This window comes from Mus caroli, chromosome 2 (assembly GCF_900094665.2).
Source record: "Mus caroli chromosome 2, CAROLI_EIJ_v1.1, whole genome shotgun sequence".
Classification (NCBI taxonomy): domain Eukaryota; kingdom Metazoa; phylum Chordata; class Mammalia; order Rodentia; family Muridae; genus Mus; species Mus caroli.
The window spans coordinates 59,632,622-59,647,992 of NC_034571.1; the positions used below are offsets into that span (position 1 = coordinate 59,632,622).

Genomic DNA, 15,371 nt, shown 5'->3' on the forward strand with positions numbered 1-15,371 from the left:
GTCCTGATTAGAGATAACTCAGCGCCACTGTCATACAGGTAACCTGAAAAGATTGCCAAGAGCTTTGGCTTACAACTACACAGCCTGCCAGCCACTGACTAACAACCCTACGACACTGAATCATCTAACTGCATATTTTGTTGTACTTCAGTCTGTGCTCCCAGAAAAGACAGATGATAGCGATATATACATGAACGCAGCATAGCTGTCAATTGCTTGTTTGCTTGTTTGCTTGTTTGTTTGTTTGTTTAAGTCTCACGGCAGTCATAAACACAGTTACAAAAAATGGGCAGTATAAGACGAATTTGAAAAGTACACCATCCTTCTGGCCCTGGTGGCATGATATGAAGGATAATAAGTTTCTATTCAATGCATTTGCTACAACAAAAATTTTATGTAACAACTTTAGCCGGACATTTATATTCCTGATGATTATAAAGTTTTTTATTTAAAATTTTTTTCTCATTCAATTTAAATCACTTATGAAGCTAATAAAATGTGGTGTTTTAAAGCCAAGCACAGTGGCAAGTTGTCTGTACTCTGAGCTTTCAGGCGGCTGGAGGAGAGAATGCAGTGGTTTTAGCTTAGTCTGGGTTATGTATGGGGACTGTCTCTCTGAAAGCACACATACTATCCACACCAGAAGATTCAAAACCAGCCCAACAAATGAACACAAAGCACATGTCTTTTCTTGGGTCGGAGAAATAATTCACATTCTCTAGGCGTCTACTATCTGTTAATGCTTTTAACACAGACCTGGCAAATTTAGCATTCTGAAGAACATAGAGCAACTGTACAGACAGATACACCTAAGATTACTCCATAGGCTAAAGAGAGAGCTGAACTCAGGTGCCAGGCTCTCTACCTCTAAAACACACTCTGTCCACCAAGAATCTTCCTAAAACCTTATTTCTCAAGCAACAAAAAAACTGTGTAAATACAACCCAAACCGTGCTCTGAGTGACACCGTTCTGGGTTAAGGACACAGTTCATTTACCCTAATAAAAGTGACATGAGGAGGAAGAAAATCAAAGTTTAGCAGGAACGAGATTTAAAAAATAGGAATGATTACCCCCTCACTCTCCAAGCAAGGCTCCATCCCAAGCCACCACCTGGAGATGTACACGTTCCTACTTACTCAGAGAAGCATCCACATGCACGATTGGCCCGCCTACCATCCCCACACAAGTAGAGAATCCATTTCCTCTGAAGGATACGACCACACTTTGTACACGGTACAATAACAAGGCAATATTTTCTGAATGCCAACGAAGACAGATGCACTTGTAGTGGTGGTAGCTAGCTGACCCTCATGCTCGCTCTTCACATACATCTTTCTAAAGAATTCTGGTACCTTAATTGTTAGGAAATTGTTAGGAGTCCTATTAAGAAACTCCTTTCTTACATCAAGATCTTGTAGAGTGTTGCCTTTGTTTTCTTCTACAAGCTTCATTGTTTTGGGTTTCTTATCAAGGTTCTTCATCCATTTGAAGTTAGGTATTTTTTGTTTTGTTTTATTTTGTTTTGTTTTGTTTGTTTTGTTTTGTTTTTCTGATTGACAAATACTGATCTAATGTCATTCTTCTACATGTTGACACTCAGTTTTCCCAACGCTACTTGTCAAATATAAGATGACTATAGTTGTTCAAGCAGCAATCCCTTTCAGAGTCTGAACCACCAACCAAAGAACATACATGGCTGGACCTAGCTCCATCACTCCTACACATATGTAGCAGATGTGCAGGTTGGTCTCCATGTGCATCCTGAACAGCTATCCCAATGACTGTTGCCTCTCCAATGGATATGTTCTTCTTGCTGGGCTGCCTTGTCTGGCCTCACTGGAAGAGGAATCACCTACCCTGGCAGAGACTTGAAATGCCAGGGTGGCAGGACACCCAGGAGGGCTCTCACCTGCTCAGAGGAGAAGAGGAGGGGGAATGGGGGAAGGATTGTGGGTAGGAGGAAGTGACATGGAGGGGGAGAAGTGAGTGGGATATAAAATGAAAAAGTTTTAGAAAATGACTACAGTTATATATCCTCATGTTTGGGTCAGAATAGAATATTCTGTTCTATTCATCTTCATGTCTGTTTCTGTGCCCATGCCTTTCTGGCTTTGTTACAACAGATCTGGAACACATCATGAAATATAAAACGGTCATCCCTCCAGCATAGTTCTTTTTGCTCAGGATTGCATTGGAGTCTTTCTTTGTTACATTTGTCTTTTAGGATGTTTTTTGCATTTCTGTGAAGAATGTTGTATTTTGGTAGCATTGCACTGAATCTGTGAATTACAGTCCCAACTGATCAGGAACATCATTACAAAAGAAGGATCAGAAAGACTGTAAGAGCCAAAGGACCAGGATACCTGATGTGATAGAATAGTGGGTTATGCCAAAACAGCATGCTAGGCCAAAGCAGTTCCACATGGAAGAGGTTTTATTGAAAGGGAGAGACAAAGAAGTGGCACAGAGAGAAGAGGGGGAGAGAGGAGAAAGAAGAAAGAGAGAGTGAGGAAGAGCCGTCCTCCTCTATTTATATGGAAAATGACATAACACAAGTAAGGGTGGGAGGTAAGCCAAATGGATACTGGGAATATGGTGGTCGTTGTCTTGGCAACAGGTCTGCAGGTCACAGGTCGCAAGTCGCTGTTGCCTCATAGGTTTGGAATGTCCTGATGATAACAATACCTGCTATGAGACAGTGACAGCTATATATAAAAAGGAAATTGTATCCACAAAATCTCAACAGTATGATCTCCTAAATAAGACCTAAATAATCTGACCATCAGTAAACAAAACAGATGGAGGAGGGAGGACCTCACAGGTACTCACCCATCTCTAGATGAAGAGTGATAGAAAATTAATGACTTCTGAAAGAAAAAGGTAGAAGACCCCTAAACAGTTGTCCAGTACCAAGTGGTCAGTCCTATACATATAAACAGCACTAAATGGCTCAACAAGTTGTATGTATATATTTATTCATGTGTGTGTATGTATGTGTGTATGACAATAATAATTAAAGAAAGAGTCCATGAAGTTGAGATGGAATGCAGGTGGTGGGATATACCAGGGGGGGAAGAGAGGGAGGGAAAATGATATAAATACAGTCTCCATCTATTAAATTATTAAATTGAATTTAGAAAGAATCCTGATGCTACTGAGAAGAGAAGCGCAGTGTGTTAGGCTCCAGGAGTTTGCTTTGAGTTCAGTTACCCTCAGGGTCCAGGCACAGCCAGTAAGCATAGCTTCTATTTGTTTCTAAGTCTCACATTAACAAGAGCACTGGCCCGCTAGCCTGCCTGCTTGCCTGCCTGCCGTGTGCATCCATCCTCAGAGCCAAGACTGTGAACAGGATGCCTGGGGATTCACATTTATCACTCCATAAAAGGGAAGCAGACCCACACCAGGGAGCATATAATAAGCAAGGGAGAATTTGGTTGCCTGAGGACATTGCAGCACCGCAGGATGAGCTGTGGACTGATCTTTACCGCGAGGCCTAAGAAAACAAATCCCTCCCCTGTGCGATCCATGTCTTTGTTCCTTTCTTGTTACATAAAGTTATATTCTGCTTATAAAGCAGCAAAATTCTAAATTAAAATCGCAAGATAAAAAAGTGAAACCTGAATTGTAGCAGAAAGAATTCTGAAAACAAATACTGAAAAACAAAACAAAACAAAACAAAACAAAAAATTAAATAGCAAAACACACAGAGAAGATGGAAAAATCTAAAAACTTTCAGAAGCCTGGGATAAATATACATGATGGGTACTAAGATTTCAGTATTGTAAAAGGCAACCATAAAATGATGTCACAGGACGTGGTTGCTGAGTCACAAATCCCTACCTTTTCATTCAAAATTAAGACACTGAAGAGAAAAGCAAAGAGAGGTTTTAGAGAACTAGAATAAGCCTACAGTTCAGACAGAGACTTAGACAATAGCATTTGTGAAAGAAAGCAAGGGACACTGGAGACCAGTGAGCCAACCTGGGAGCTGGAACATAGAGCCCACAGGGTTAAAGTCATTTCAAGTGGGAGGGGAAAGGCTCCCTTGCAGGCTACTGTGAAGCTGATAGCTCCAGGGCCAGCCAGGCCTGGGGCATGTGTTTACTGAGCAGGTAGCTAGGAGTCCACTCAGAACTTTCTGGGAAAAACTGCGATATGATAATGTGTAATCACATAAATGCCTGGCTGTATGAGAAATGTGGTTAGAACATGATACTATCTTGAATCAATATAGAATTCCCACTTACCAATGACCTTGGGTCTTAAGAAAAAGTATATTGTACAAATTGGGTTTTTCCCTCCTCTTTCATTTCTGAACTTGCTTTAGGAATCTGTGTGCTTATTACAAATGTTTCCTACAAAGAAAGGTAGGATGCATAAAGAATGTGAAATAATTTGCAAGCATAATCTGACAAGCAGTATGAATTGAGCAGAGGCATCAGGATTGCAGAATTCAAATATGGTGTTAGGTCTTTGGATCGTGCAGACATTTTATGTTTTATTTATTTTATTTGTCATAATGTTCAACTGTTAATTTTGTGACCTTAAAGTGTTCTTCTTGGTGTAATTAATATGCCAGGCTAGAGTTTCAGTTCAGGTGCCCCACCCTACCCTGTGTGTGTGTGTGTGTGTGTGTGTGCACATGGGTGTAGGTGTGTGGGTGTGTATGCCCCTTTCTCTCTCCTCTCTCAACTTCTCTCTCTTACATACACAGAGAGAGAGAGATAGACAGACCGACAGACAGTCAGACAGAGAGAGAATGGAGCATAACAGCCACTTTCTACATAAAACATATTCTTCACTAGAACATATAGGAGTTGATGGATGTGCAGAGAAAGAATTTGCCTTCACTAAACCCAGAGCTAAGGTTAATGGTAACTGTACACAGCATAAGCCAATTCCATTTACAGATTGGCTTCAGGACATAACACACACCTAGGAAAAACACCATGGAACTCACCAAGCCTGGATTCTATTTCTAGTGTTGTCATTGACCTTCTGGGTGACCTTGCAGAAGGTACTTGACATCCAAGAGACTCAGACAAGGGAAGGGGAAATGAAGGAGGAGGAGCTGGGAGGAGGGGGAAGATCCACCTAGTAGAGAATCTGGGGAAAAAAATGCTAAGATTCAGAGATCTGATGAAACATTAAAATTCTGATTTACTGAAATCAATGATCTCCAATCATTACAGCATTAGAAGAAGTCCAATTTTTTCTCTAAAATCTACTAGACAGAATTTACAGGACCTCTCTCAGGCTCTGCTCTGTGTAAATGATTATTTTTCAAATTCAGCCTCTAATCACTCAACAGAATCCCAAGGGCCACATTAGAAGGCCACACTGGCTGATAAGAACCCTTCCTCAAGTGCCTCTGAGCATTTTCAGAAATGTCCCTGCCCTTTGGAATGATAGGGATGCCAGCTGCTCAATTGTCTGGCAAGGACCTCTCATCCAGGCCTTGAGTTTTATGCAAAATGTGTGAGCAGAGCCTTCTGGAAAAGAGGGGACATTGTCCTCCCTGGCAGTATTCTAAAGTGCTTGTGTTTATTTGTAAGGTCTGTTAGGGAGTAGTGCTAAGAACCAAATTGAGACTTAATGAAACACATACTAAGCGTAAAATCATCTAAAATTTTAGGGCATATGAAAAATGGCGAGTATGGAAAGTCTTCAAAGAAGGAACAAGGAAAAAAAAAAACTAATTTTGTGACCATCGCAGGTAAATGACTTTTAGTTAGAAAAGTGGAATTTTCTAAAATTAAGGAGAAACAACAACAACAACACAAGGTTTTCAAACCGATTCAGTAAACAAATAGATCCTTTGCGGGTAAAGTAGTAGGAGAAATGGGCTAAATATGTTCAGGAAACAAGGGTGTGCCAGGTTGTGTGCGTATACACTCACAGAACTGGCCTTTGCTAACTTTTATGTGCACTGTTAGAATGGCAACCTGATAAGATATTTATTACGAAGAATGCAGACGAAATCACATCTTTCCAAAGCCGCCTTGTTTTTCTCTTGCGTAGACTGTGTTGGAAACTGTTTTCCAGCCAAGTTTTGCTCCTACCTATTCCACCTTTGCTAATAGGTCAAGGTTCTTGAAAATGACGTCATGCTTTTCCATTGTTCCATACTGTCTGGTGAAAAATCGGCAAATTAAAATCTCAGCTAGAACCAAGGCAACGTGAAATCGACTCTTAGGGTCACAGACTACCACCACCTCCCAGTCCTGTCCCAGATATCAACTGTCTCCCCACAGGTCAGAATGGGAACTGGGGTGATGTTCCAACATAGCTCCTGTAGTAAGAGCCTAGACAGTAAGCAACCAATCCCATTAACACACCATAAAACAAAGCACGTGGTAGAGATTTGGTGACCCTATGCAGTGCCTTTAACTGGGTAAAGATGCCAAACGGTACAGGATTGGAGAAACGTTAACGGACTTTTCCCATGTGCCTAGCCCTTAGAGAAGCGACACCGCCATTAAATTTAAGTGAAGATAACAATTCAAGTTCAGAGCAAAATGTTTTAATTAAATTTGCTTAAAGCAAGCAAAAGGCATGAAGGAAAATAAAGAAAAAGAAAGAGCACACATTGACATTACAGTATAGCCACTCCACTGCCAAGTAAGGTGGACTTAGCAACTAGTAATTGACTGGCTGAAAAAATAAACTAAAAACTACAAATTAAAACCAATTTTTAAAGGGGGGGTGCTCTTTTTTAAAAAGATTTTTTGGGTTGTTCAATCTGTTCTGTTTCAAGTAAGTTAAACCATGACCTTTGGCTTAATGGAATCCACTAATAGTTAACAGTTAACTTTTAAAGTGTTGAGCAGAGAAACACTACACTGCCTTGTGTCACTAGACCCACTCAGAGAGGATATTTTTGCAGTAATGCGACTCCATGCCTTCGCTCCTCACTACACAACTATGGTTCTCTAAGTTTGGAGCATCTAGTTGTACTGGCAAGGGAAGCTTACTGTATTTACATTAGTAAGTAATTAGACAGGACAGATACAGTCTTACCAAATGAAATGTCCCACGTAAGACATGAAAGTAATCTTCAAAAAAAAACCCTACTATTTTCATACATAGGCTTCACTAGATTAATAATTAATAAAAATCCCTTTCCTGGGAGAATGAAATGGGAAAACTTTTCTTGAGCAAACAGAAACTCCATAGAAATGGGCCAACACACATGAAGAGAATCAGTTAAATTCTTACACAGTTCTCCCAACAGTGAAGAGGTGGATGCGTTATGAGTTACAAACAAAGAAGCTACCCCTTCACAAATGCAGAATATAATAGCTAGCAGATTTCCTGCTGAACTAAAGGCAGAGATGCCTGAAGTTACGGAAGAAAAGAATAAAAGGGAGAAGTTCACTGTATGCACTAAGTCACATCGGACGGTAACTGAGACCAGCGGCTTTTACATAGAGGTATTTTTACCACAGAGATGTTCTGGCAGCATTTGCCCCGACTTTGAGTCCGATAATATGTCTTTTTAAGTACCTGCAGCCTCAATGTTGTCCACTCTTTTCTCACAGTTAGGTAAGCTTCAAAGTTGTTAGTCTATACACCGTGACAGAAAAATAAAGGCAGGAAAAAAAAAAATCGCAAGGTTGGAAGAAGCAAAATAAGCCACGTACCCTCTTCTGTAGAACTATTGGTGTTATCGCAGGCAGGGTGACTCTTCTCGCACTCAGACTCATGCTTGTCCTTCTAGAATGATCCCTCTTAGAGATCACAGACGAAATGAAAGAAGCCCTTGATGGCTACTCCTCGGGAATCTCAAGACTCAGGGCAAAGAAACTCTGGGGAAGTAATAAATGTCACCCTGCCTCTGTGATCCCAGGCTACCCAAAGCCAATTAAGGATGGCTGTGGACAGGACAGGGCTGCAGCCAATCACGGCTCCCAGAACCCCGCCTTTGTCCTTGGAGACTCATTCGGATACTTTTGTTTATGATATTTAAAGAACCAGATTAACAGGCATCTAGTTCCCTTCATTTTTTTTTCCAAAACAGTGCAATTCAATGCCATCTTTGTTGACTAAGCAGCTGTTTTGCTAAAGCATTTCAAAGCAAGGCAGAAGAGAAACTCATTACATTATTTCACATATATTACAGTAGCTACATACATTAAAGTATATCAGTATGTAAGTGAACCAAATTTATTTATGCAACTCACAAAAAAATCATAAATGCTTCAACTGTAACATCAGGTGTGAGACACTGAGAGAGACCCTCTCTTAAAACTGGCAAAGCATTTTAATTTATGCCATAAGTTTCAATGCTAGATTTAACATAAGCAATATATATCACGTCCCAAGCAGCTAAAATGTTTCTACCATGAAACTTCCAGCCATTCTCAAGGTCTTATCCTGTTGAATATTACATATTAAGCACAAAGCTGACAATCAATATAAATAATGTTAAACAGAAAAAGAATTCATGATATCTGTTCTGATCTTCACACATTTGGGGAAAGCAGAGGTTTGCATAATTTAGCATACTTCACCATATTAAAACACTTGGAAAAAAAAACAGCTGCTGCTCAAAGCTATCTTAAATGTTTAATAGCTTTAACAATTTAAGGAGAATAACTCTCATTTTTATTCTGGTATTTTAGGGGTTAGAGGAAGTTGGCAAATAAAACACAAAACAAACACTAATCCTTAACAAGGAAGTTTCCTATAAAGAATTAAAGAAACACTCAAAAATACCCCCCCCAAAAAAAGCCTACATGTAAAAACTATTCTGAGTTGTCACAATGGTAAAATCAGTCTGGACTCTCACACTTGCAAAGCCTGCTGCACCCTAGTGTTTCTCACAGGTGACCCACAGACTAGGCACTGCCCCCAGTGTGAAGGCAGGGACTTCTGCAGAGACTGGCAGGATGGCCGCATCAACAGGGCTGGTGGGAGCCGGGATGGCTATGCAGACACACACCTTCCATGTCACTATGCCAACTGCATCCTCAGGGGCAGTGCCTCACTGCCTCACCTGAGTTTGATTTCTGCACAAGCTGAGCTCATAGTCCTCAAAAGGACTCCTTACTCCAAATTCCAAAGCCCAGTGTGCCCTCAGCTCAGTGTCTAGGAGAAGGGGGTCTGAAGCCCCATACAAGGAACATCAATATGAACTAACCAGTACCCCCAGAGTTCCTTGGAACTATACCACCAATCAAAGAAAACACATGGTGGAACTTGTGGCTCTAGCTATACATGTAGCCGAGGATGGCCTTGTTGGTCATCAATGGGAGGAGAAGCCCTTGGTCCTGTGAAGGCTCTATTCCCCAGTATAAGGGAACGCCAGGACCAGGAATGGGAGTGGGTGGGTTGGGGAGCGGGGGTGGGAGGAAGGGGATAGGGGATTTTCGGAGGGGAAACTAGGAAAGGGGATAACATTTGAAATGTAAACAAAGAAAATATCTAATAAAAATGAAAAAAAAGAGTGCTTAAGGTAGGTGATCTCCTACAGTTCTAATTTGGGATTATCAGTTTTATACTTATCTAGTTAGGTTTATCATGCTAAAAGATATCAACACATATTCACTATGCAAGGTAATGGTTTCACAATAATATTGACATTCAGTTATATTGTATACATTTACCACGCTCACCCCCAAGAGACTTGGCTGTCTCCCACTCTTTTCACACTAGACTCTTCTTTCTCTCAAATACCCCACTTCTAATTCCATGGCATTATTCATTGTGCATATGTATGATTGCATACATGCAACAGCACGTGAGTAGTGGTCAGAAAACAGCTTGTAGAAGTCAGTTGTCTTCTGCAGCAGACTGAGTGGGTCCCAGGAATTGAACTCAGAACCTCAGGCCTGCCAGAAAGTACCCCCACTTTAAACCTTCATGTTGTGTATATGTGTGTGTGTGTGTGTGTGTGTGTGTGTATGTGTGTATGTGTGTCTGTGAGAGAGAGAGACAGAGACAGACAGACAGATACAGAGAGACAGAGAGAGATGGGAGTCTTTTTTAAAGAAAATTACTAACAAAATTACTACAAGAGATAGAGACTACCATCTGTGAAATAAAAGGTTCTTGTATAATCTTAAGCTAATATTGACAAAGCCTTCGGCATATACATAACTTCAAGAATATTAACCATTTTATACCTTGCTATCTCCTCAGTTTCAATGTAAAATAGTATAAAGTATTAGTTTTCATCTTAAATATCTTATTGGTGTTTCATCAAAAGGAAAATTATTTATTTCACTATATCACTTAAGAAAATAACATATTGTATGTTCACATTGTTAAGCATTAGGCATATTATTAAATAATTGGGAATATTGTAAATAATTAATGTTAAATAATAAATATTTAATTATGTATATTATTAAATAATTAGCTATACTATTAAATAGTAAATTAAATAAGACATTGTATGTCCACATTACTAGATACTAGGCATATTATTAAATATTAGGTATATTATTAAATAATAAATACCTAAATATTAAATTAGGTATAATATTAAATAATATATTTCACTGACTCGGTGATATACAGACATCAGCTTTTAAATTAAAACATTGTACTCTCTAGTTTGCAAGACTAACAGGGATTAAATATCAAGTACCAGAGAAGCACCAAGGGAGAAGAAACTGCAAAGTAGGATAAAATAGACTCTGAGGTGGAAGCCACATTTGCCTTCAGAAATTAAGAGAAAAGAGCACAAGGCTTGAGAACTGATGTGCGTCTATGAGAATGTCCCAAGCTCACTGGCAGGTTTGAAGCCTGGGTACCTTCAAACTAGCATTGCTTCATATCATACCCTTGAGTCTGCTAAACCATAATGTGGCTCCTTTCTGTCAAGACAGACTCTAGGTCTTGACTTTACCCATGTCCAGCATATCAACTGTGCATGGATTTTTAACATCATTTGGCAGAGGGCTAATTGCTCAAGTGTGAGTGACAGGCCCTATCTTTGGAACTCGTGGAAATTACCATTTCTAAGTTTTCAGAGAAAAATAAAAGACATTTTGCAACTCCCTGATACTGGTAAGGTGACTGTCTCTGAAAAATTAAACATAAACACTTTTGCTAGCCAAACCACTAAAAAAAAAAAAAAAAAAAAAAAAAAAAAAACAACAACAACAACAAAAAAACCCACAGATGGCATGCACACTGAAGCCAGGTGATGTACCTTTTCAGTAATCTCCTTCAGGTGACCATGTTGTCTGTGTTCCAGCTGGGTTTTCAGTTATTTTAGATACAGGTAAATTTTAACTTTGGCATACTCTTTTTATCAGTAAGAATTTCCAATGATTTTTATCATTTACTACCCTGTCTCCTGAACTTTAAAGTCTTCACAGGCTTTCAGTTAGGACCCATGACTGATGCTTTCAGAAATGTATTGAAGATCAACGAATCCAGGTTTGTGTTTACACTCAAAAGAGACCATGAATAAGTGTTGAGGAAAGCCTTCTTCAGTTCTTCTTAGAGACAGAGTAGCCACTTATCTTCTCAATTGCAATTTTGACTTGCAAAGATTTTCCTAATATAACAGGGTCAATGGGCATCATGCAATAGCCCCTTATATTTTTTTATTAATATTTCGGCAAAGCACAAGTAACTTTTTTTCCACCCAAAATATATCAGATTAGGGTTGTAACACAGCTGTAGAGTACTTGTTTAGCACGGGTAAAGTTTTTGCTTTAATCCCCCTGCTCCTGTACTTTCAAAAAAAAATGTGTATATAGGCATTTCAATTGAAAAGTAACAAAACAACTATTATATTGCTATTAATATTAATAGTCACTGTGTTTCGGGTACTATGCTGCTTTTAATATTTAAGTGTCTCTCCTACAAAGCAGCACTTGTTATTCATTGGGAAAATAAAGCTGGAAAAATAGCAAGATAGGAAACTGTGTCAGAGATGAGTATACACTTAAACCAGTTTATGAGTTCCGCAAACCGGTGTGCCAATAAAACAGTGCAGAAAACCACCTGGACCTCTCCAAGAGACCCAGACTGTCGCTGAGCATGTCCATTCCCATTCTGAACTACATTGCTCAATACAGAGCGGCAAAAAGAATCCTCTTCACACAACAAATGCTTCTGATGGACTAATTCGTTCCTTTCATTAACTTGCTTAGTAAATATATTTACTGTGGCCCTTACTATATATAAAGAAAGGTCTACATTACTTTCCATGGGAAACTTAAAGTTGAACAAATCCTAATCATTATTTGCCAATGGAACTGACAAGTTAGCAAGTAGTCACAATAGTTCAAGGGACTCGTGGGCAGAGCAGGATGCCTGCAGAGTCTCAGCTGAATAGTAGTAGATCCACGCACACGATTTCTCCTTGTATACACTCAACAGCAACCTTCGCTCCCAGAACTCCACATAGTCTGCACCCTGCTTCTATCTAGGAGGCTCATTAAGTCGCCAACCCTCCCAAATCTTTCACAGCCTGAGCAAAGCCACAGTTTGCAAAAGTTTCCTTTTTCGTACATCCGCCAAGGGTCTCTCCTTTCATATAGCACAAGTTGTCTCAGAATCAAGTGGTAGTGGTGTGTGAGAGAAAACAGCCATGTGTCAAATCCTCATGAATTTGTTGGGCACTACAGATATTTTACTTTATTCTAACAAATCTGTAAAGTAGATATGCTTTAATCCCATTTCACAGATTCAAGTCTTGTCTGGCCTCTCTATACTTGTCTTTGGCTCACACTAGTTCATTGAAAGTTCAGCTCATGTCTCCTATGTAGGTGTGCTTCAGTTCATGTTGAATACAGCTACATGAAAACAGGAACATGTCTACCTTCTAACTATTCCAGTCTACAAACTGTCTATACACAAGGTGACAAGTGTAAGGGTGGTAATACTTTTTCTTTACCCAACCCTACATGTGCCTCTTAGACAAATAAGATCTTAGCCTTGCTTACCCAAAACAGATTTCTCTGTCACTTCATCTATTTTTATACACTGGGCTACTATGCTAGCCACCTGAAGGAAATTATTCCGTATCCACATGCATTCTCTCTCTCAAAGACCCAGGTCAAATTTCTCTCCACCAGAAAGTCATCCTTCCATCTAAGTCATAGAGGCTATTGCTTTCTACATTTTTATATCTACTTCTTGTGTTTTGGCCTGTGCTTAACAGTGCATTGGTTATATAGCTTATAAAGTCTTTCATAATCTGTAGAGAGTTCTGCCTAAGGAAACTATAATACTTACTGGCGAGGGTCAGGCTCTAACTTTCCCTGTTCCCCAGACTACCCAGTAGAGGACTCTTGTGTACCGTGGATGTTATCTTCATGTAGAGTCAATGGGGAAAGAATTGTCACTCTAGGCACAAAGTCAAGTCTCCTTTCTTATCTTAACTAATGGCTAATTCTGAATAAAAACACACCTGATTACATGGCTTTTGATATTTTATCTTTTTTGTTTTGTAGCTCTGAATATCCTGGCACTCACTATGTAGTCCAGGCTGGCCTCTAACTCAAAGAACTACTCCTAATTCTGCCTCCTGAGAAATTGAGATTTCTTTGATTTATGAGTCTTCGGACGGCCATTGGTGTGAATGATAAATCTGCACAGTGTTCTGAAAACACAAGTTTCAGAGTAAGATTGTTCCAGCAGTTGGCGTGCATCGTCCCTGGCTTGGTAGGAAAAGTCAGAACCTCTGGTTCTATCCGCATCCATTCTTGGAAAGTACACTACTACTCAGGCCCATGATAGGATGTATCATCACACCTGGTGAGCTCAGTGTTAACCATAATGCTTTTCTCTCTTCACTCCAACAGCTATTTCTTTCTTTGAGAATGCCTATAACAGCTCACCAGTTTAACCACTCATGGGAATTTCTTCTTAGAAATTACTGAGTGACTCGTGGACCCTCAGGACAACAGGATTCACAGGGTGTACTTCATGAAATTATCTGAAAATGCCTCCATCTGTTCTACTGAATGTTGATCCATTAACCCTTCCTGTCAAAGAGGTATATTGTCTTAAGATGGGTAAGTTAGGAGGGGAGGGGACCACTTAAACAATGTATTTGGTTCTGTAACTGGCTGTAAATAAAGTACAGAAACCTTAAAACTGTGAAATATTAGATAAGTCCCCCAAATGGCAAAGGATTCGAGAATGAATGTAACTCCTCATGAAAAAAATTACACAGCTGTTCAAGAAAAGCTTGACAAAATAAGTAAGGCAGTGAGAAGGGCCATGCTATATCCTGAAGAGCATGGTTCTCATCTGTAGCATGAAGATATACAGTATGGTATAGATTGTATTTTACTGTGGAAGATGATCTATATTTTTATCCAAGAATGCTATATAGAAAGATTAATGACATAAAATATCTATCAGAAAAATGAAAATTGCCAGATTAGAAAAAGGCAAACTTTCAGAGAAACCAGGGAAGTAGAGGCAGCAGAATGAGGCAGTCTCACAGATACAAGGCTATCAATAATATTCTTTCTGTACATGAGCTTGTGGCCTAAGTTGTGATCCATAGAGTGTAGGTCAGAAAGACATAAATATCTTGGCTACATATCTTAGACTTTCATTTCCCTGAAGGTTTTTCTTAAGAAAAGTAGACTGAATGTACAAAGCAAGTCCTCACCTTTCTTCCCATCCCCTCAAAACTGAAAATGATCTGAGGGTGAACAGAACAAAGAAGGGGCAAGAGAGCAGACAGAATAACATCCTTGCTGAGAAAGAAGACATCTCATCCTTTTATTCCAGGATGGGATAAAAATGATGCTTTATGGAGAAATGAAATTAAAAGAATGTCTAAACCTAGAAGATTCTTGGAGTTGGGTTAGAAAAAAAAAAACAAAAACAAAAAGCAAACAAACAAACAAAACACAGAATGAACACTTTCACATGAAAAGTGAGAGGAAAGATTCAGAGAGGAGAAGGATTTGAGGAAGCAGGCATTGTGGAAGGGAGCAGAGAGCTGAAAGGAGGAGGTCCTCAACCCTCTCCTGGCCTCGGGATAAAGATCCTGGACACACTCTTCACAAACAGTCCCAGTGCCTGAAGTAAGGACATAATGTAACAGGAATTCGGCAGAGGCAACCCAGCGAATCCAACAAACTGGGCCTTAAAGATGCCTAAGTAAGCGCCAGCACACTGAAAAAATAGAAGCAAGGAACATGGAATTTACACAAGCAGAACATGGACATTTAATTTCAGTGCATTACGTTACCCAAGAAAATCGCAATTACAGGCAAAGAGGTGACAGAAATAAAAAAGTAGCCAAAGTGAGAAGAAAAATTACCTAGATGTTTTCTTTTTTTTTTTTTTTGACTTCTTTTTTTTAATTAGGTATTTTCCTCAATTACATTTCCAATGCTATCCAAAAAGTCCCCAATACACCCCCCCAGTCCCCCACCCACC

General features: G+C 39.5%; 1 protein-coding gene across 3 annotated transcripts in view; it reads right to left on the minus strand.

Moving 5' to 3' along the window:
* The window catches only part of Grb14 (growth factor receptor bound protein 14), a 108,803-nt gene that overhangs the window by 56,089 nt on the left and 37,343 nt on the right, over nt 1-15,371 (minus strand). The window contains exon 1 of one of the 3 annotated variants that reach the window (XM_021185083.2): nt 7,646-7,914. The exons of the other annotated variants lie outside the window; for them this stretch is intronic. Coding sequence (XP_021040742.1) covers nt 7,646-7,708 — 63 coding nt within the window. The 5' untranslated portion in view covers nt 7,709-7,914. Of the gene's footprint in view, nt 1-7,645; nt 7,915-15,371 lie in introns of those variants that run through there. 3 annotated transcript variants of the gene reach the window in all.